Genomic DNA, 21478 nt, shown 5'->3' with positions numbered 1-21478 from the left:
ACATTTCTCCCCATGGCAAAATGTGTAGAATTGCAGCAAACTTTACTTTAAAACTGCAACATTTTGTCAATGTCCATATAATGACTGTCTGTCCATCTCGGTTGTGTCCATAGACGTACAGTACATTTGGGAAGTATTAGGACCCCTTCCCTTTTTCCACATTTTATTACGTTACAGCCTTGTTCTAAAATTGATTAATACATTTTTTTTTTTTTTTTAATCCTCATCAATCTATACACAATAGCCCATAATGACAAAGCAAAAATAGGTTTTTAGACATTTTTGCAAATGTACAGTACCAGTCAAAAGTTTGGACACCTACTCATTCCAGGGTTTTTCTTTATTTTTACTATTTTCTACATTGTAGAATAATAGTGAAAACATCAACACTATGAAATAACACATATGGAATCATGTAGTAACCAAAAAAGTGTTAAAAAATATATTTTATATTTAAGATTCTTCAAAGTAGGAACCCTTTGCCTTGATGACAGCTTTACACACTCTTGGCATTCTCTCAACCAGCTTCATGAGGTAGTCACCTGGAATGCATTTCAAGATTTGTGTGCCTTGTTAAAAGTTAATTTGTTGAATTTCTTTCCTTAATGTGTTTGAGCCAATCAGCTGTGTTGTGACAAAGTAGGGTTGGTATAGAGAAGATAGCCCTATTTGGTAAAAGACCACGTACATGTTATGGCAAGAACAGCTCAAATAAGCAAAGAGAAACAACAGTCCATCATTACTTTAAGACATGAAGGTCAGTCAATCCGGAACATTTCAAGAACTTTGAAAAAACATAAAGCGAGATTAAACTGGCTCTCATGAGAACTGCCACAGGAAAGGAAGACCCAGAGTTACCTCTGCTGCAGAGGATACATTCATTAGAGTTACCAGCCTCAGAAATTGCAACCCAAATGAAGAGTTCAAGTAACAGACACATCTCAACATCAACTGTTCAGTGGAGACTGTGTGAATCAGGCCTTCGAATTGTTGCATAGAAACAGACACCAATAAGAAGAGCCTTGCTTGGGCCAAGAAACACGAGCAATGGACATTAGACCAGTGGAAATCTGTCCAAAGGTGCGATTTTTGGTTCCAACCGCTGTAAGACGCACAGTAGGTGAAAGGATGATCTCTGCATGTGTGGTTCCCACTGTGAAGCATGGAGGAGGAGGTGTGATGGTGCTTTGCTGTTGACACGGTCTGTGATTTATTTAGAATTCTAGGCACACTTAACCAGCATGGCTACCACAGCATTCTGCAGTGATACGTCATCCCATCTGGTTTGGGCTTAGTGGGACTATCATTTGTTTTCCAACAGGACAATGACCCAACACTGTGTACGGGCTATTTTTTTTAATATTAATATATTTTAATTATATTTTTATCCCCTTTTCTCCACAATTTCATGATATCCAATTGGTAGTTACAGTCTTGTTCCATTGCTGCAACTCCCGTACGGACTCGGGAGAGGCGAAGGTCAAGAGCCGTGTGTCCTCCGAAACACGACCCTGCCAAGCCGCACTGCTTCTTGACACAATGCTTGCTTAATCCGGAAGCCAGCCGCATCAATGTGTCGGAGGAAACACAGTACACCTGGCGACCGTGTTAGTGTGCACTGCGCCCAGCCCATCACAGGAGTCGCTAGAGCGCAATGGGACAAGGACACACCAGCCGGCCAAGACCTCCCCTAACCAGGACAACGCTGGGCCAATTGTGCGCCACCTTATGGGTCACAGCAGGCTGCAACACAGCCTGGGATCGACCAGGATCTGTAGTGATGCAGTGCCTTAGACCGCTGCGCCACTCGGGAGGCTGTAAGGGCTATTTGACCAAGAAGGAGAGTGATGGAGTGCTGCATCAGATGACCTGGCCTCCACAATCACCCGACCTCAACCCAATTGAGATGGTTTGGGATGAGTTGGACCGCAGAGTGAAAGCAAAGCAGCCAACAAGTGCTCAGCATATGTGGGAACTCCTTCAACACTTTTTTTGGTTACTACATGATTCCATATGTGTTACTTCATAGTGTCTTCACTATTCCAAATCAAATCAAAGTTTATTTGTCACGTGCGCCGAATACAACAGGTGTAGACCTTACAGTGAAATGCTTACTTACCAATTGTGCGGGGGGAAAAGAAGGTATGTGTGTAGGTAAGTAAAGAAATAAAACAACAGTAAAAAGACATTTGAAAAAAGAGTAGCAAGGCTATATACAGACCTGTTAGTCAGGCTTATTGAGGTAGTATGTACATGTAGGTATGGTTAAAGTGACTATGCATATATGATGAACAGAGAGTAGCAGAAGCGTAAAAAGAGGGGTTGGCAGGTGGTGGGACACAATGTAGATAGCCCGGTTAGCCAATGTGCGGGAGCACTGGTTGGTCGGGCCAATTTAGGTAGTATGTACATGAATGTATAGTTAAAGTGACTATGCATATAAGATAAACAGAGAGTAGCAGCAATGTAGAAAAGAGTAAAAAATAAAGAAAAACCCTTGAATGATTAGGTGTGTCCAAACTTTTGACTGAGACTGTATTGAACATAAACAGCTTATTTACATAAGTATTCAGACCCTTTGCGATGAGGTTCTAAATTGAGCTCCAGTGCATCCTGTTTCCATTGATCATCCCTGAGATGTTTCCACCTGTTGTAAATTAAATTGATTGGACATGATTTGGAAAGGCTCACACCTGTCTTTTTAAGGTCCCACAGTTGACAGTGCATGTCAGAGCAAAACACAAGCCATGAGGTCGAAAGAATTGTCCGTAGAGCTCCGAGACAGGATTGTGTCGAGGCACAGATCTGGGGAAGGGTACCAAGTACACATTAATGCCCATGATTTTGGAAGATGTTCGACGTGCAGGTGTCCACATACTTTTGGTCACGTAGTGTATATTCATGTTTGTTTGTGTACATCATTGGTTGTGTCCACCCACCCTCAGACCTGGACGATATTAACCGTAATATAAAACATTTATCACTTCTCATATTGTCTGTCCATCTGGGTTGTGTGCCCCTCAGACCCAGACCCAGTGTTGAGCCCTATGGTGATCAGCTGCCTAGCTTCTGCTCTGGCCTTCCTCGTGGCTCTCGTCGTCGTCGTCGTCATCATCATCGTTGCCAGAGTCAAGCTCTGCAAGAGACAGGAGAACCCCTTGGCGCTAGAGCTAGAGACCAGAACCTGTGAGTCCTTGTCTTGTATCGTCCCACTCCTAGCTTTTATCCTGGAATCCAGGTTGGGGTCAGTTCCATTTCAATTCCAGTCAACTCAGAAAGTAAACCCAATTTCATATTTTCCCTCATTGAAAATAATTTGACTTAAACTCTGCTGGAATCCTTACGGATAGAAACACTGGTGAAACTGGGCTTATCAGTTTGGATTCCTGGCCATCTTTGCTTACCACTGTCAAGTTAATTTAGAAGAATCATCCTCTATAACCACTAACAGACTGACGTGTCTATTAACATGTCTGATATGACCAACAGGTGTGGACAACACATACGTTGCCTTGGGATGATGAGCTGGGCAGATATATTGGATAAAGAGAAGGACCATGTGTTTGTGAGAGAACCATCAAGATGGAACCCACAATGCAGACATTCCTGAGCTGACAACCTTCCTCAGGGATGGGTCACAGACAGAGATAGTGACACAAGACAAGTACCAAAGCACTACGTAGGAGCCATACACACGACATCTACTAGAACCTGGTAGAATCCTGCATTAGAACATGACAACACTTGTAGGTAGATTTGTTAAGCCATCATCCATATACCAGGCACACTGTAATGAACACTACAATCAACTAACTATAAAAGGACAATGACTACAATGACCCTATTGGACACTTTGGCCTTTCTAGGCCAGTTCTCATGCCAAAAATCAGCTCCAACTGACGAGACTGGACATGAATTCGACTGAGCACTAAGTTCCAATGCCAATGATTTTAATTGTTAAATGATGGTTGAATAAGACTGACGGTCAGTTAAACTATTTCACTATTGACGTCAACAAGAGAACAGCGAACACTTGTTGGACTGAAGAAAGATTCACTTTAAGGCCTCAGCATACTTCAGTTCGGTTAGCCGAAGTCTGCTAGGCCAACCGAACGAGTGAGGTCGTGTACTCCCTTAAAAGACCTTCGCTTGAAAAACAAGAGGCAGTAGTACGGTTTGTCCAGTTTGAGATGTCGTAGCCAGTATACACTTCCTCAAAATAGTCTGAATTAATCTAAGATACAGTAACTCAAGAAATCTGTATTTTTGACGTTTTTGCTCAGGAGACTTTAGTCGCGTAATTTTTACATCTAACTAAGATGTTTGGTGCAGTATTTCGCAATGGAAAAAAATGCATGACAACATGTCCCCTCAGCACTCAAATTAAGTGGACACTTCTGATGACGTGTCATGACATCTGACGAGTATACACTTGGAGGGCGAGGGAGGAAGGAATGATTTTTAAATGGACCGCCCTTGCCCGGAAATTCGTCACTCGTTCATCCCATTATGATTGACTAGATGATGTCCATCTCCACTAGAGACTGACTAGCTGATGTCCATCTCCACTAGAGACTGACTAGCTGATGTCCATCTCCACTAGAGACTGACTAGCTGATGTCCATCTCCACTAGAGACTGACTAGCTGATGTCCATCTCCACTAGAGACTGACTAGCTGATGTCCATCTCTAGTAGAGACTGACTAGTTGATGTCCATCTCCACTAGAGACTGACTAGCTGATGTCCATCTCCACTAGAGACTGACTAGCTGATGTCCATCTCTAGTAGAGACTGACTAGCTGATGTCCATCTCCACTAGAGACTGACTAGCTGATGTCCATCTCTAGTAGAGACTGACTAGCTGATGTCCATCTCCACTAGAGACTGACTAGCTGATGTCCATCTCCACTAGAGACTGACTAGCTGATGTCCATCTCTAGTAGAGACTGACTAGCTGATGTCCATCTCCACTAGAGACTGACTAGCTGATGTCCATCTCTAGTAGAGACTGACTAGCTGATGTCCATCTCTAGTAGAGACTGACTAGCTGATGTCCATCTCCACTAGAGACTGACTAGCTGATGTCCATCTCCACTAGAGACTGACTAGTTGATGTCCATCTCCACTAGAGACTGACTAGCTGATGTCCATCTCTAGTAGAGACTGACTAGCTGATGTCCATCTCTAGTAGAGACTGACTAGCTGATGTCCATCTCAAGTAGAGACTGACTAGCTGATGTCCATCTCAAGTAGAGACTGACTAGCTGATGTCCATCTCTAGTAGAGACTGACTAGCTGATGTCCATCTCTAGTAGAGACTGACTAGCTGATGTCCATCTCTAGTAGAGACTGACTAGCTGATGTCCATCTCTAGTAGAGACTGACTAGCTGATGTCCATCTCCACTAGAGACTGACTAGCTGATGTCCATCTCCACTAGAGACTGACTAGCTGATGTCCATCTCCACTAGAGACTGACTAGCTGATGTTCATCTCAAGTAGAGACTGACTAGCTGATGTCCATCTCCACTAGAGACTGACTAGCTGATGTCCATCTCCACTAGAGACTGACTAGCTGATGTCCATCTCCACTAGAGACTGACTAGCTGATGTCCATCTCCACTAGAGACTGACTAGCTGATGTCCATCTCCACTAGAGACTGACTAGTTGATGTCCATCTCTAGTAGAGACTGACTAGCCGATGTCCATCTCTAGTAGAGACTGACTAGCTGATGTCCATCTCCACTAGAGACTGACTAGCCGATGTCCATCTCTAGTAGAGACTGACTAGTTGATGACCATCTCCACTAGAGACTGACTAGCTGATGTCCATCTCAAGTAGAGACTGACTAGCTGATGTCCATCTCCACTAGAGACTGACTAGCCGATGTCCATCTCTAGTAGAGACTGACTAGTTGATGACCATCTCCACTAGAGACTGACTAGCTGATGTCCATCTCAAGTAGAGACTGACTAGTTGATGACCATCTCCACTAGAGACTGACTAGCTGATGTCCATCTCCACTAGAGACTGACTAGCTGATGTCCATCTCTAGTAGAGACTGACTAGCCGATGTCCATCTCTAGTAGAGACTGACTAGTTGATGACCATCTCCACTAGAGACTGACTAGCTGATGTCCATCTCAAGTAGAGACTGACTAGCTGATGTCCATCTCCACTAGAGACTGACTAGCTGATGTCCATCTCCACTAGAGACTGACTAGCTGATGTCCATCTCCACTAGAGACTGACTAGCTGATGTCCATCTCTAGTAGAGACTGACTAGCTGATGTCCATCTCTAGTAGAGACTGACTAGCTGATGTCCATCTCCACTAGAGACTGACTAGCTGATGTCCATCTCTAGTAGAGACTGACTAGCTGATGTCCATCTCTAGTAGAGACTGACTAGCTGATGTCCATCTCCACTAGAGACTGACTAGCTGATGTCCATCTCTAGTAGAGACTGACTAGCTGATGTCCATCTCTAGTAGAGACTGACTAGCTGATGTCCATCTCCACTAGAGACTGACTAGCTGATGTCCATCTCCACTAGAGACTGACTAGCTGATGTCCATCTCTAGTAGAGACTGACTAGCTGATGTCCATCTCTAGTAGAGACTGACTAGCTGATGTCCATCTCTAGTAGAGACTGACTAGCTGATGTCCATCTCTAGTAGAGACTGACTAGCTGATGTCCATCTCCACTAGAGACTGACTAGCTGATGTCCATCTCCACTAGAGACTGACTAGCTGATGTCCATCTCTAGTAGAGACTGACTAGCTGATGTCCATCTCTAGTAGAGACTGACTAGCTGATGTCCATCTCTAGTAGAGACTGACTAGTTGATGTCCATCTCTAGTAGAGACTGACTAGCTGATGTCCATCTCCACTAGAGACTGACTAGCTGATGTCCATCTCCACTAGAGACTGACTAGCTGATGTCCATCTCCACTAGAGACTGACTAGCTGATGTCCATCTCCACTAGAGACTGACTAGCTGATGTCCATCTCCACTAGAGAGTGACTAGCTGATGTCCATCTCCACTAGAGACTGACTAGTTGATGTCCATCTCCACTAGAGACTGACTAGTTGATGTCCATCTCTAGTAGAGACTGACTAGCTGATGTCCATCTCCACTAGAGACTGACTAGCTGATGTCCATCTCCACTAGAGACTGACTAGCTGATGTCCATCTCCACTAGAGACTGACTAGCTGATGTCCATCTCCACTAGAGACTGACTAGCTGATGTCCATCTCTAGTAGAGACTGACTAGCTGATGTCCATCTCCACTAGAGACTGACTAGCTGATGTCCATCTCCACTAGAGACTGACTAGCCGATGTCCATCTCTAGTAGAGACTGACTAGTTGATGACCATCTCCACTAGAGACTGACTAGTTGATGTCCATCTCCACTAGAGACTGACTAGCTGATGTCCATCTCCACTAGAGACTGACTAGCTGATGTCCATCTCCACTAGAGACTGACTAGCTGATGTCCATCTCCACTAGAGACTGACTAGCTGATGTCCATCTCCACTAGAGACTGACTAGCTGATGTCCATCTCTAGTAGAGACTGACTAGTTGATGTCCATCTCCACTAGAGACTGACTAGCTGATGTCCATCTCCACTAGAGACTGACTAGCTGATGTCCATCTCCACTAGAGACTGACTAGTTGATGTCCATCTCCACTAGAGACTGACTAGCTGATGTCCATCTCCACTAGAGACTGACTAGTTGATGTCCATCTCCACTAGAGACTGACTAGCTGATGTCCATCTCCACTAGAGACTGACTAGCTGATGTCCATCTCCACTAGAGACTGACTAGCTGATGTCCATCTCCACTAGAGACTGACTAGCTGATGTCCATCTCTAGTAGATAAAGTTTGCCTTTTAGTATCTAGAATCTATGGGTGCCAGGGTTTTATATTTCACTCAGTTACCACATTCGCCGGTATCGCTGTAAGTTCTGTTCACCGTATGTTGCTGGGAATAAATACGAAATATTTATATTCTGTGATCACATTTTATTCTCTACTAACCTGTATTCAATAAGTTAAAGAAAGAAATGACAGAAATTCTGTTTGATACAGAAACATTTATTTAAAAAGTTGGGAGATTCATAGGAATGACTCAAAATGGCTGGATACAAAATATGTGAACAGTTACTGTCTTGCTGAAAAGTATTTACTTGTAGACTGCATCCTATTTATTCCCTATGTAGTGCACGCGAACTACAAAAGTAGTGCACTATATAGGGAATAGGGTGCCATATGGGATGCAGCCCGTGCTCAATAAACATTCTTGTGTGACCAAAGTGATCTCTGATAAAAACAGACAAGTGTCTGGTAAACGTCAAAGTGAATATTACAAAATGATACTGCAGGTGTAGAAACATGTTCTCGTGATGTCACCATAAGACATCTAACAGAACCACCTCGCACACGGAACATTTGAATGACAATACGACCTATCACAGCAATTGCATTTGTATAATAGTGTGAATGGAACCATTAACAGGTCAAAATGCTAAGGCACTTCATTTTCAACTTTAATGCCATTTAGAACCTTGTAATTTAGAACTTTAATGCCATTTAGAACCTTGTAATTTAGAACTTTAATGTCATTTAAACAATCCAAAAATAACAATTGATTTTCTTGTTCATGAAGAAAGCTTAACTTGTGTTTTTGATTCAATTAGACCATGCCCATTTCAAGCTTATCTTCCAAATACAGTTTTTCATAAAAGTTAGGCATGATTCATTGTTGCTGCTTTGTAGTATACCCCCCCAGGACGTAAAGAGAATCCGAGGATACGGCGTATGGCTGACTAAGCCAGACTATACAACTAGATAGGACATTTACACAAATAGCCATTACCAAATCATAATACACTACATGACCAAAAGTATGTGGACACCTGCTCGTCGAACATCTCATTCCAAAATCATGGGCATTAATATTGGAGTTGATCCCCCCCTTTGCTGCTATAACAGCCTCCACTCTTCTGGGAAGGCTTTCCACTAGATGTTGGAACATTGCTGCAGGGATTTACTTCCATTCAGCCACAAGGATTAGTGAGGTTGGCGATTGGGCACTGATGTTGGGCGATTAGGCCTTGCTTGCAGTCGGCGTCATCCCAAAGGTGTTCGATGAGGTTGAGGTCAGGGCTCTGTGTAGGCCAGTCAAGTTCTTCCACACCGATGTCGACAAACCATTTCTGTATGGACCTCGCTTGGTGCACAGGGACATAGTCATGTTGAAACAGGTAAGGGCCTTCCCCAAACTGTTGCCACAAAGTTGGAAACACAGAATGGTCTAGAATGTCATTGTATACTGTAGCGTTAAGATTTCCCTTCACCGGAATTAAGGGGCCTAGAACCATGAAAAACAGCCCGACAATTATTCCTCCACCAAACTTTACAGTTGGCACTATGCATTGGGGCAGGTAGCGATCTGGCATCCGCCAAACCCAGATGGTGAAGTGTGATTCATCACTTCAGAGAACTGATTTCCACTGCTTCAGTCCAATGGCAGTGAACTTCATACTTGTGTGTGTGTGGCTGCTCGGCCATGGAAACTCATTTCATGAATCTCCTGACGAACACTTCTTGTGCTGGCGTTGCTTCCAGGGGCAGTTTGGAACTCGGTAGTGAGTGTTGCAACCGAGGACAGACCATTTTTACACTCTAGGCGCTTCAGCACTCGGCGGTCCCGTTCTGTGAGCTTGTGTGGCCTACCACTTTGTGGCTGAGCCGTTGTTGCTCCTAGACCTTTCCACTTCACAATAACAGCACTTATAGTAAACCAGGGCAGCTTTAGCAGGGCAAAAGTTTGAGGAACTGACGTTGAAAATGGCCATTATACTGTTTGTCTATGGAGATTGCATGGCGGTGTGCTCGATTTTATACCCGTCAACAACAAATAGCCTAATCCAACAATTTGAAGGGGTGACCACATACTTTTGTGTATATAGTGTATTTCTGATTTGATACAATATATATATATATATATGTAAATGTATTTACTATGAACTGTGGACACTACATTTTTTGGGAGATGATGAAGACAGTACTGTGAGAAAGTGTCATCACTATTACCCATAGTAGAAGCACCCTATTTTGGTAACATAGTTGTATGATAAAAGAATACTATACATCATCTAGTAGCTAAATACGAGTCTGGACGGGAGGAAATGTTCTGGCTTTCCTTTGGCACAAAGAATGACAGGCATGGGATTTGCCATAATACATCTGTCAAAATTTGAACACTGGGACGTATTCATTCACACCGTCGCGAAACGTTTTTAAAACGTTGTCCAATAGGAAAATTTGCGATTTTATTATTGGACACTTGCCCATTTTGGACTGTTTTCTTAAAAATGTTCTGCCTAATGAACACATCCCAGATTTTGGAAAAATTTGATTATTGGATTCTGTTAAAGGGGTTACTCTCTACGGACTCCATGTTGATAAATATGAAGTAGAGGAACCCGGCTACGATCAGGAAGACCAGTAACTGGATCCAGAGAGGGACCAGTTTCCCAGAGCTCTCTGTTATTTCCTCCTTCACAACGACACCTCCAGACTTCACCACAGGCGTTGGTTTGGAGTAGGAGGAGTATGATGGTGTGTTGTAGACATGGGGCCTGAAAACAAGGGGGGGGGGGGGGGTTAGTCTCACATGACTACATTCAGGTATGTGATCAGAACATAGAAAAGCAGGCTCTTAGCTAAGGGATAGGTCAGTTTCCATATACACTGAGTATACCAAACATTATGAACAACTTCCTAATATTAGGTTGCACCCCTCCCCCCCTGTTGCCTTCAGAACAGCCTCAATTCGTCAGAGACGTGGACTCTACGAGGTGTCGAAAGCATTCCACCAGGATGCTGGCCCATGTTGACTGCAGTGGAGGCTGCTGAGGGGAGGATGGCTCATAATACTGGCTGGAATGGCATCAAACACACGGAAACCATGTGATGTATTTGATACCATTCCACCTATTCTGTTCCAGCCATTACCACGAGCCTGTCCTCCCCAATTAAGGTGCCAACAACCTCCTGTGGTTGACTCCAATGCTTCCCACAGTTGTGTCAAGTTGGCTGGATGTCCTTTGGGTGGTGGACCATTCCTGATACACACGGGAAACTGTTGAGTGTGGAAAAACACAGCAGCGTTGCAGTCCTGACAAACCGGTGGGTTTGGCACCTACCAAAACCTGTTCAAAAGGCACTAATCTTTTGTCTTGACCAGTCACCCTCTAAATGACACACCTACACAATCCATGTCTCATTTAATCTCAAAGCTTTAAAAAATCATTCTTTAACCCATCTCCTCCCCTTCATCTACACTGATTGAAGTGGATTTATAAGTGACCAATAAAGGATGACAATAGAGACTGACTAGGTGAATGCTGTCATGGAAAGAGTGTTCTTAATGTTTTGTATGCTCAACTGTATATACAGTGCCTTCAGAAAGTATTCACAGCCCTTGACTTTTTCCACATTATGTTATTTAAAATGTATTAAATTGAGATTGTATCACTGGCCTACACACAATACCACATGTGAGGGTGGAATGTTTATTTTTTATTACAAATAATAAAGGAAAAGCTGAAACATCTTCCGTCAAGTATTCAAGTCTAAATCAGTTCAGGAGTAACATGTGCTTAACAAGTCACATAAGCTGTATGGACTCACTCTGTGCAGTAAGTGTTGAACATGATTTTTGAATGACTACCTCATCTCTGTACCCCACACAGATAATCAGTCGAGAAGTTAATTTCAAAATACAGATTCAACCACAAAGACCAGGGAGGTTTTCCAATGCCTCACAGAGAAGGACACCTATTGCTAGATGGGTACACATTTTTAAAAAAGCAGACATTGAATATCCCCTTTGAGCATGGTGAAGTTATTTATTACACTTTGGATGTTGTATCAATACACCCAGTCACTACAAAGATACAGGCGTCCTTCCTAACTCAGTTGCCGGAGAGGAAGGAAACCACACAGGGATTTAACCATGAGACCAATGGTGACTTTAAAAGAGAGTTTAATGGCTGTGATAGGAGAAAACTGAGGATAGATCAACAATACTAACCTAATTCACAGTGAAAAGAAGGAAGCCTGTACAGAATAGAAAACATTCCAAAACACATTGAGTACCATTCTCCATATTTTCAACCATAGTGGTGGCTGCATCATATTATGGGTATGCTTGTAATCGTTAAGGACTGGGGAGTTTTTTTTGTTGATAAAAATGTTAACTGAATGGAGCTAAGTACAGACAAAACTAGAGGGAAAAACTGGTTCAGTTTGCTATCCACTGGGAGACTAATTCACCTTTTAGCAAGACAATAACCTGAAACAAGGCTAAATCTACAATGGAGTTGCTTACCAAGAAGAAAGTCAATATTCCTGAGTGGCTAAGTTACAGTTTTGACTTAAATCTTCTTAAATCTATGGCAAGACTTAAATGGTTTCCTAGCAATGATCAACAACTAATTTGACAGAGCTTGAAGAATTTTGAAAAGAATAATGGAAAAATATTGTACAATCAGTGTGCAAAGATCTTAGGACTTACCCAGAAAGACTCACAGCTGTAATCGCTGCCAAAGGTGATTCTAAAATGTATTGACTCAGGGGTGTGAATACTTATGTAAATGAGATATTTCTGTATTCCATTTAAAACAGTTGCAAAAATGGCTCAAAACGTGTTCACACTTTGTCATTATGGGGTATTGTGTGTAGATGGGTGAGAAAAAAACACAAATATTTAAACAATTTTGAATTCAGGCTGTAACAACAATGTGGAATAAGTCGAGGGGTATGAATACCTTCGGAAGGCACGGAATATGAATGGAGGATAAATGTCAGAAAAGCAGGAATCACATCCCTGAACGTTAGCATAGTTTCAGTATCTGTTTGTCATATGGTTCTTGTCGGCATGACAACGACCATAGGACTTGGCAAGACGGCATAAAAATAAAAAAAACAGATCTGGGACCAAACTATGAAAACATTATTATACATAAACAATTTGAAATCTTTCAAAACGAGAGACTCACTCATCAACGTATTGTCTTCCGCTGCTGTACTCTGGTCTTGATCTTGAATAGAGTTTGCTGCAAAGGAGAGAGAAACAAGTGGATTCGTTTTTATTGGTCCACTTTAAATCAACTGACCATTAAAAAAAAAACACTGGATAACATAAAAATCTGTAAACAAACGTACTCATCCACAAAGTCCCTCTCACTATACTCTGGTCTTGACCTCATGTAGGGTTTTCCATCTCCTGAAGGCATTTCACTTATAACCTGCAAATATGAGAAACAGAATAATATTGATGGTAAGACTGTTTGATTTTCCATCTATTATTTATTTTTATTTAACTAGGCAAGTCAGTTAAGAACAAATTCTTATTTACAATGTAGAAGCAACTAAGAACAAATTAATCAACCCAAGGTTGGATACTTACTGGTGTCCGATAGGTAACATAAGTGACTTCTTCCTCTGAAATGAAGAAAAAGTAAACAAACAAACATTCAGTCAGGTAACCTAGGTGTTAGAGCGTCGATCCAGTAACCCAATGGTCGCTGGTTCGAATCCCCGAGCCGACTAGGTTAAAAACCTGTCGCTGTGCCCTTGAGCAATGCACTTAACCTTCATTGCTCCTGTAAGTCGCTCTGGATAAAAGCATCTGCTAAACGACAAAAATATAATTCCTGATTTCCACTTAGCTCAGTCTAAAGATAGTATATGTATGCATAATGTAGCATTGTGCTATCATGTATGTATAACTTACGCTCTTCTCTGTAGAAGGTTTTGTCTGAGGATGGTTTTGTGACTTTCTTGTCTTTGGCCATGGCCTCTTTTAGCTTCTTCTCATACAGGGGCCTTGTAGTGTCTCCAAAAATGCAGAAATGTTAGATGTGGCTCAGTAATGCAATGAAACCATTGCTACATGACTATTATAATATCATCAATACATTTGAGACCGTCTGGTCATAGACATAACGTTAGTCTATTAGCCTACTCAGTAGGCTAGGAATTCTTAGCTACAGTAGCTAGCTAAAACATTATTCAGCTAAGGGCTGGGTAAGCATATCTAGCTATCGTTAACGTTGAAAAATGAAAGCATGTCTTACCAACGATAGGTCCGTGCTTAATTCCATACTCGTCCAACAGTTCCCTGATTTCTTGGTCAGACTTACTTCCCAGTGTGGCCATACTGTCGGCTATATATTTTGCTCTTTGATTGCAACGGAAAATTACTCGTGTTGACTGGCTACATTAACTACAGTTTAATTTGCAAAAATCAACAATGTTCTGGCACCACCCACCTCCACACATTGCTACCATAGAAATATTATGAATAGAACGGCCTTGGACCCTCTAACCACAAAGTTTCTAAAACCCGGAGGGGTAACATCGCGAGACTTCCGGGAACGCTTATGAAACGGGAACAAACAGTTTTTAATTTTCGTCAAAAACAACATTTTATCGAAGGAGTGCGTTTGAATTGACGGTTTGCACATGCGCAGTTCGGTGCGAGACGACCTTTAGACCGGACGACGTGTTTCTAACGCATGAGATTAGCTAGCCAACATCGCCGTGTCATCGCCTACAAGTGTCATCGGGGATTTCTATTTGGATAAGAAGAATGTAAATTGTTGATCTGTATTTTGAATTTAAAAAAAATATTTTTTATTTGGATAAGCAGTTCTGGCCGCTCTTCATACTGTACTGTCTTTGGTACTACCCTGGCAGTTTGACCTGTTATTTTGTGATGCGATAATTTCAATGGTAATGTAGAGTTGTTCATTTAAATTATGTTACCTGATGTGGCTCATGCAATAGAATGTACGTATTGTAATGTCAATTGAGTTGGATCAACAAATCACAGCATAAGTAGGCATTTCACTGTTGGTCTACACCTGTTGTTTACAAAGCATGTGACAAATAAAATGTATTTGATTTATATTGATGGGTGCACTTCCTGCTTTGCTCCCATGGGTGGGTACACTCCCAATGACCACCAGTCCGATCATTATACCGTCATTGACTTGAATGGCGGATGTCCGTTTGATTCATTCTATTTATATGATTGTTACAACGTTGTTTCAGGTTCCTCTTTTCTTTTTAAAAAATAATAATTTACCCGTGACAGCTGCCTCTTAGGTATATCTTATGCTCTGGCAAGAGTCACATAGTACCAGAGAATTTAGACAATAAGGCTTATATTTGTGTGGAAAAGCTTTCTGTATCTTTGATGTAAAACAATATATAAAATACTGAACCTTAAAGTTAAATGGGAATATAAAATAGACCCCTTTTTATTATCCATCAAACAGATGAAGACATGTTACAGATGAAGACATGTTACAGATGAAGAAATGTTACAGATGAAGACATGATGAAAGTGACAGTAACTACAGTATAAGGAGATAGTATTCTCTTTACAAGTAAGCATTTTTTACTTAGCTGCTGCTACTTTATTATCTAATTATTTTCAGGCATATTGACAATACAGTACAGTCTAGAGGTCGACCGATTAATCAAAATGGCCGATTAATTAGGGTCGATTTCATGTTTTCATAACAATCGGAAATCGGTAATTTTGTACGCCGATTATTATTTTTATTTTTTTACACCTTTATTTAACTAGGCAAGTCAGTTAAGAACACATTCTTATTTTCAATGACGGCCTAGGAACGGTGGGTTAACTGCCTTGTTCAGGGGCAGAACGACAGATTTTTACCTTGTCAGCTCAGGGATTCAATCTTGCAACCTTACGGTTAACTAGTCCAACGCTCTAACCACCTGCCTCACGAGGAGCCCGCCTGTTACGCGAATGCAGTAAGAAGCCAAGGTAAGTTGCTAGCTAGCATTAAACTTATCTTATAAAAAACAATCAACCAATCATAATCACTAGTTATAACTACACATGGTTGATGATATTACTAGTTTATCTAGCGTGTCCTGCGTTGCATATAATCGATGCAGTGCGCATTCGCGAAAAAGGACTGTCGTTGCTCCAACGTGTACCTAACCATAAACATCAATGCCTTTCTTAAAATCAATACACAGAAGTATATATTTTTAAACCTGCATATTTAGCTAAAAGAAATCCAGGTTAGCAGGCAATATTAACCAGGTGAAATTGTGTCACATCTCATTGCACGTAGAGTCAGGGTATATGCAACAGTTTGGGCCGCTTGGCTCATTGCGAACTAGTTTGCCAGAATTTTACGTAATTATGACATAACATTGAAGGTTGTGCAATGTAACAGGAATATTTTGACTTATGGATGCCACCCGTTAGATAAAATACGTAACGGTTCCGTATTTCACTGAAAGAAGAAATGTTTTGTTTTCGAGGTGATAGTTTCCGGATTCGACCATATTAATGACCTAAGGCTCGTATTTCTGTGTGTTATTATGTTATAATTAAGTCTATGATTTGATAGAGCAGTCTGACTGAGCGATGGTGGGCACCAGCAGGCTCGTAAGCATTCATTCAAACAGCACTTTCGTGCGTTTTGCCAGCAGCTCTGCTGTTTATGAATTCAAGCCTATCAACTCCCGAGATTAGGCTGGTGTAACCGATGTGAAATGGCTAGTTAGTTAGCGGGGTGCGCGCTGATAGCGTTTCAAATGTCACTCGCTCTGAGACTTGGAGTAGTTGTAGTTGTTCCCCTTGCTCTGCATGGGTAACGCTGCTTCGAGGGTGGCTATTGTCGATGTGTTCCTGGTTCGAGCCCAGGTAGGGGCGAGGAGAGGGACGGAAGCTATACTGTTACACTGGCAATACTAAAGTGCCTATAAGAACATCCAATAGTCAAAGGTATATGAAATACAAATCGTATAGAGAGAAATAGTCCTATAGTTCCTATAATAACAACTACAACCTAAAACTTCTTACCTGGGAATATTGAAGACTCATGTTAAAAGGAACCACCAGCTTTCATATGTTCTCATGTTCTGAGCAAGGAACTTAAACATTAGCTTTCTTACATGGCACATATTGCCCTTTTACTTTCTTCTCCAACACTTTGTTTTTGCATTAATTAAACCAAATTGAACATGTTTCATTATTTATTTGAGGCTAAATAGATTTTATTGATGTATTATATTAAGTTAAAATAAGTGTTCATTCAGTATTGTTGTAATTGTCATTATTACAAATACATTTTTAAAAATCGTCTGATTAATTGGTATCAGGCTTTTTTTGGTCCTCCAATAATCGGTATCGGAGTTGAAAAATCATAATCGGTTGACCTCTAGTACAGTCGTTAGCAAAAACTGTATTTGGTCCGGATCACCAGTCCAAGTCCAGTAGGTCTGTTGTCCACCAGAATGTCAAAAGTCCAATCAATGTCAAAAGGGCCATCTTCAGCAGGAACTTCAGCACCCCCAGACACTACACAAACACAGTGTGTCAGAGGAATCCATCAATTTCATGAATCCCTTTTTACAGAAAGTTGTGGGTTAAAGACTTACTCGGTCTCTCTTGCTGTGTGTCCGAGGTATTTTGCTGAGATCTTGTAGTTCTCCTTGTGGCTTCTGACTCTCAGGCTCCCGCTGCTCCTGAAATAGACACACTGCATTGTCATGTGCTGAGAGAGAGAGAGAGAGAAGAGAGAGAGAGAGAGAGAGAGAGAGAGAGAGAGAGAGAGAGAGAGAGAGAGAGAGAGAGAGAGAGAGAGAGAGAGAGAGAGAGAGAGAGAGAGAGAGAGAGAGAGAGAGAGAGAGAGAGAGAGAGAGAGAGAGAGAGAGAGAGAGAGAGAGAGAGAGAGAGAGAGAGCTCACGTCAAGCCTTGCTGTAGAATCCAGGTCCTCCTCTCTGTCAGATGAGCTGTCGACCAAATCCGTGTCACTGCTGCTAAGAACGTAGTAGACAGACAGTAATATAGGAAATTATTTCACTTATCTATCTACCACAGTGACAGTACAAGTAGAAATAGGCATTTCCTGGTTGGCGAGTGTCTTGAGTAATTTTATGGAGGCAATTTCCCTTACCTGTCTGTATATTCAATGACTTGAGGCAGGGGATCCATGCAGAACTGAACTCTAGGCTTCCTCCCTGAAAAAGCACCTTCCGTTTCCATGGCCTCCTTCTCCTCTTCGTCATTATAAAACTTGTAGAATGCCTCGATTCTCACTCTCTCTTGTTTCCAACTCCTCTCCTCCTCTTCTTCATCATCTGCAAATTGTTCCTCTCCGACTGTGATTCCGCTCCCCTCATACTTGTAATCTAGAATGAAACCACTCCTGTCCACGTTATTATCCCCTGTGTCCCAGTTTATATTGGTGTGAAGGTGGTTCACCAACTTTCCTTCTAGCTCCGGCGGGATTTCTCGAAGATACTCATCTTTACCCCAAATGCAAGTTTCCCCTTTGTTCTTTCTTAGTTCAGTCTCCAACGTACAAAATTCTCCGGGAAAATTATCCTCAGAGTCAGATGATGACATGTTGCCTGTACTCCTCTTACCCCTGTTACACCTGGTTACCTCTGCTGTACTGGGTCCAGCCTCATTGTGAAGGGTAAAAGTGGGGACATCGGAGATGGTGTCTGAAAGATGCAGGTCAGCAACACTCTGCTTGGAGCTGTTCTCCTCTCCACCCTCCCAGTCAGGTAGAGGTGAAACATCAGATCCGCAGTCTCTCTGAGGAATACCCTGGTATCTTGGCAGGGCTGGGTGTTCTTCATTATGCTTCTCTGGGTCTTCATCCTTCTCATCCTTACTGGAGCTATCAGCTTCAAGATTGTCTTCAATAATCTTGCCCGTGCTAATGTCAATATTGATATTACACATCGCACAATCTGCAAAATCTTGTTTGTCTTCTACGCTCAGAGAGATAGCAGGTCTCGCATCTTCCTTTTCGTCTTCCTCTCCCTGTACATGGCTATCCTTCTGCTCGGTTATCTCTCTCTCCGGGTAGACATTCTCATCTATCTTTAAATGACCCTCAGAGGGACTAGACAGTGTGCTCCCATTTTTGTTTTGCTCTCTCCCTTTCCCTCCATCCTTGTCGTATTCACTTGGAGAGAAGTCAAAGGGGTAATCTGCAAAGCTTTCACCCGCCTCTTGGTGGTCGTCCCCTAGGAAGTCCTTAATTTTCTCCTCAAGCGGGTGTTCCACAAAGGTATCGACCATAAGAGATTGCAGATTCTGTGTTGCTGCGGGATCAGGACAATCAGAAACAATCTCTGGAGCACCATGTTCATCTTCCTCTTCTTCCTCTTCATTCTCCTGGGGAAAATGTGGGGAGAGTAAGTTCACTTCTTTCTTTCCCTCTCGGACCTCCAGGTCTGAATCAGATGATTTCTCTTGGTTTTCTTCAGCCGTCGGTCTCTCCTCTTCTTCAATCCCTTCACTTATATCTGCTGTGATCTTCATGGTGTCATCTTCAGTAACACCCTCAAAACAACTCACATCACTGTTCTCGTAAGCACCTTGCTCTATGTTTCTGATGTTAGGGTTTTCCCTCTCCTCTTGGGCAAAAGGTTGTCCTGTAGTTACGATATTTTCTATATTCTCTTTGTCGTAGTGAACAACCACAGACCTACCCCCTGGGGAGCCAATGTTCTTTATTCCTGTGTCCTCTTCTTCTCCTGAGTCCATCTCCTCTTCATCTTCCTCCTCTTCCTCCTCCTCCTCATTGCCCTCCTCTTCCTCCTCCTTGCCCTCCTCCTCCTCTTCTTCCTCCTCCTCCTCATCTTCCTCCTCATTGCCCTCCTCTTCCTCCTCCTTGCCCTCTTCCTCCTCCTCTTCCTCCTCCTCGCCCTCCTCCTCCTCATCTTCCTCCTCTTCCTCCTCCTTGCCCTCCTCCTCCTCTTCTTCCTCCTCCTCTTCCTCCTCCTCGCCCTCCTCCTCCTCATCTTTCTCCTCCTTGCCCTCCTCCTCTTCCTTGCCCTCCTCCTCCTCCTCTTCCTCCTCCTTGCCCTCCTCCTCCCACTTCTCCTCATCATCAATATGTTGTGTATCCTCTTCAGTCAAACTCACATCATATGTCTTCACTGAGATATGGTCAGGTACAGTTCCAGTTTCTCCACCAGGCTCTTCCTCTTCCTGTCCTTCATCCACATCTTCCTCTTCCTCTCTCAGCACTGGTAATCTTGCAGAGGACATTTCTGTCTTGGCTTCGTCAAAATAAAGAGGCTCAAAGTCGAACCCTCCTTCGGGGAAAGATGGGAGGGATGTGTCTGTAACAACAACATCAACATGGCGAATAATGACAGACAGAAAACCCCAAGCAATAATATATTTCTTGTAACTTTCAGGAAATGATTGTACTAAATGTCAGTGAAGTTGCAGTGCTCTAGCTTCGACCTGCATAATGCTTACCTGAAAATGCATCCGTTAGCAAATCAACAAAGTTCTGTTCCATCTTCTCTAGGTAATAGGTTATGTCAAACTACATGTCATAAGATTTCTGTGCCTTTTAAGTTATTCAGTTTACCAAGAGACACGTTTTGGCAACATTTGAAAGCATCTTTTACAACAAAATTCTTCTGATTTCTGACAGGAAGAGAGTGTGTTAGGTTTTTTCGTCTGTTATTGCTTCAACTAGCTTCCTGTCAAAATAGGGGATGCAGAAATAGATCAAAACACATCGACAAGTAGTGACAGACAGGACAAAGAGAACAACAAAATAATTTTTTTAAATATGCAAATTGAAATGTCACAAAACCCAAGTCTGTTAAAAGGATTTGGTTGTTCATAAATAAAGTCACACGTAGGAAGATGTTGATGTACTCACCGTAGATTTAGCACATAAGCCGTGCTGTGGTTTACTTTCCGATGTCGAACACAAGCCCCAGCCCTCCCTCCCTCCCTCCCTCAGAGATGTAGGCTACCACTTCCACCCTGCCTGTATCTGGCTCTATCAAATGAAGCATCGTCTGTATAGGGCAGGCCCTAATTTATACTGAACAAAAATATTAACGCAACATGTAATGTGTTGGTCCCATGTTTCATGAGCTTAAATAAAACATCCCAGAAATGTTCCATACACACAAAAAGCTTATTTCTCTCAAATTTTGTGCACAAAATTGTTTACATCACTGTTAGTGAGCATTTCTCCTTTACCAAGATAATCTATGCACCTGACAGGTGAGGCATATCAAGAAGCTGAACAGCATGATCATTACACGGGTGAACCTTGTGTTGGGGACAATAAAAGGCCACTCTAAAAATGTGCAGTTTTGTCACACAACACAATGTCAAAGATGTCTCAAGTTTTGAGGAAGCGTACAATTGCCATGCTGACTGTAGGAATGTCCACCAGAACTGTTAACTGAGAATTGAATGTTAATTTCTCTACCATAAGCCTGCCCAGGACCTCCACATCCGGCTTCTTTACATGCGGGATCTTCTGAGACCAGCCACCCGGACAGCTGATGAAACTGAGGAGTATTTCTGTCTGTAATAAAGCCCTTTTGTGGGGAAAAACTCAT

At 42.3% G+C, this 21478-nt stretch overlaps 3 protein-coding genes across 10 annotated transcripts in view; 1 reads left to right on the top strand and 2 right to left on the bottom strand.

The window, feature by feature from the left end:
* The window catches only part of LOC139557877 (scavenger receptor cysteine-rich domain-containing group B protein-like), a 29395-nt gene extending 24688 nt beyond the window's left edge, over nucleotides 1-4707 (top strand). For 2 of the 3 annotated variants that reach the window (XM_071373163.1, XM_071373162.1), the window contains exons 14-15: nucleotides 3025-3186; nucleotides 3490-4706. In XM_071373163.1, coding sequence (XP_071229264.1) covers nucleotides 3025-3186; nucleotides 3490-3521 — 194 coding nt within the window. In that variant the 3' untranslated portion in view covers nucleotides 3522-4706. Of the gene's footprint in view, nucleotides 1-3024; nucleotides 3187-3489 lie in introns of all 3 variants that reach the window. The other variant, XM_071373161.1, reaches the window with a different exon arrangement.
* Nucleotides 4708-8088: 3381 nt separating this feature from the next.
* LOC139557876 (emerin-like) lies at nucleotides 8089-14560 on the bottom strand. Its single transcript, XM_071373160.1, has 6 exons — nucleotides 14163-14560; nucleotides 13820-13921; nucleotides 13493-13527; nucleotides 13249-13331; nucleotides 13083-13139; nucleotides 8089-10658 (listed from the first exon to the last, which is right to left on the bottom strand). The coding sequence occupies exons 1-6, from the start codon at nucleotides 14242-14244 to the stop codon at nucleotides 10436-10438; spliced, it is 582 nt and encodes a 193-aa protein (XP_071229261.1). The 5' UTR covers nucleotides 14245-14560; the 3' UTR covers nucleotides 8089-10435.
* Nucleotides 14561-15315: 755 nt separating this feature from the next.
* On the bottom strand, nucleotides 15316-20843 carry LOC139557874 (aspartic and glutamic acid-rich protein-like). 6 transcript variants are annotated; one of them, XM_071373151.1, is made up of 6 exons: nucleotides 20782-20843; nucleotides 20367-20596; nucleotides 18037-20224; nucleotides 17827-17899; nucleotides 17518-17604; nucleotides 15316-17437 (listed from the first exon to the last, which is right to left on the bottom strand). In XM_071373151.1, the coding sequence occupies exons 2-6, from the start codon at nucleotides 20407-20409 to the stop codon at nucleotides 17336-17338; spliced, it is 2493 nt and encodes an 830-aa protein (XP_071229252.1). In that variant the 5' UTR covers nucleotides 20410-20596; nucleotides 20782-20843; the 3' UTR covers nucleotides 15316-17335. The 6 variants fall into 6 exon arrangements, with proteins under 6 accessions (XP_071229252.1, XP_071229255.1, XP_071229254.1 ...); XM_071373154.1 differs by having other exon boundaries at nucleotides 17518-17598; XM_071373153.1 differs by having other exon boundaries at nucleotides 17827-17896.
* Between the last annotated feature and the right edge of the window lie 635 nt (nucleotides 20844-21478).

The sequence above is a fragment of the Salvelinus alpinus genome, chromosome 28 (assembly GCF_045679555.1).
Source record: "Salvelinus alpinus chromosome 28, SLU_Salpinus.1, whole genome shotgun sequence".
Classification (NCBI taxonomy): domain Eukaryota; kingdom Metazoa; phylum Chordata; class Actinopteri; order Salmoniformes; family Salmonidae; genus Salvelinus; species Salvelinus alpinus.
The sequence above is the reverse complement of the archived record's forward strand: the minus strand, read 5'-3'. Positions and strand labels throughout refer to the sequence as shown.

Excerpts from the sequence above, each read along its gene's own strand:
- LOC139557876 (XM_071373160.1), bottom strand. The coding sequence starts at position 14,244 with ATGGCCACACTGGGAAGTAAGTCTGACCAAGAAATCAGGGAACTGTTG. Across the intron at positions 13,332-13,492 it reads ATGTTACCTATCGGACACCA|GTTATAAGTGAAATGCCTTC; the intron begins GTAAGTATCCAA and ends TCATATTTGCAG. Across the intron at positions 13,140-13,248 it reads GAGAGGGACTTTGTGGATGA|CAAACTCTATTCAAGATCAA; the intron begins GTACGTTTGTTT and ends TCTCCTTTGCAG.
- LOC139557874 (XM_071373151.1), bottom strand. The coding sequence starts at position 20,409 with ATGGAACAGAACTTTGTTGATTTGCTAACGGATGCATTTTCAG. Across the intron at positions 20,225-20,366 it reads GCTAACGGATGCATTTTCAG|ACACATCCCTCCCATCTTTC; the intron begins GTAAGCATTATG and ends TTGTTGTTACAG. Across the intron at positions 17,605-17,826 it reads ATTCTACAGCAAGGCTTGAC|GAGCAGCGGGAGCCTGAGAG; the intron begins GTGAGCTCTCTC and ends TGTCTATTTCAG.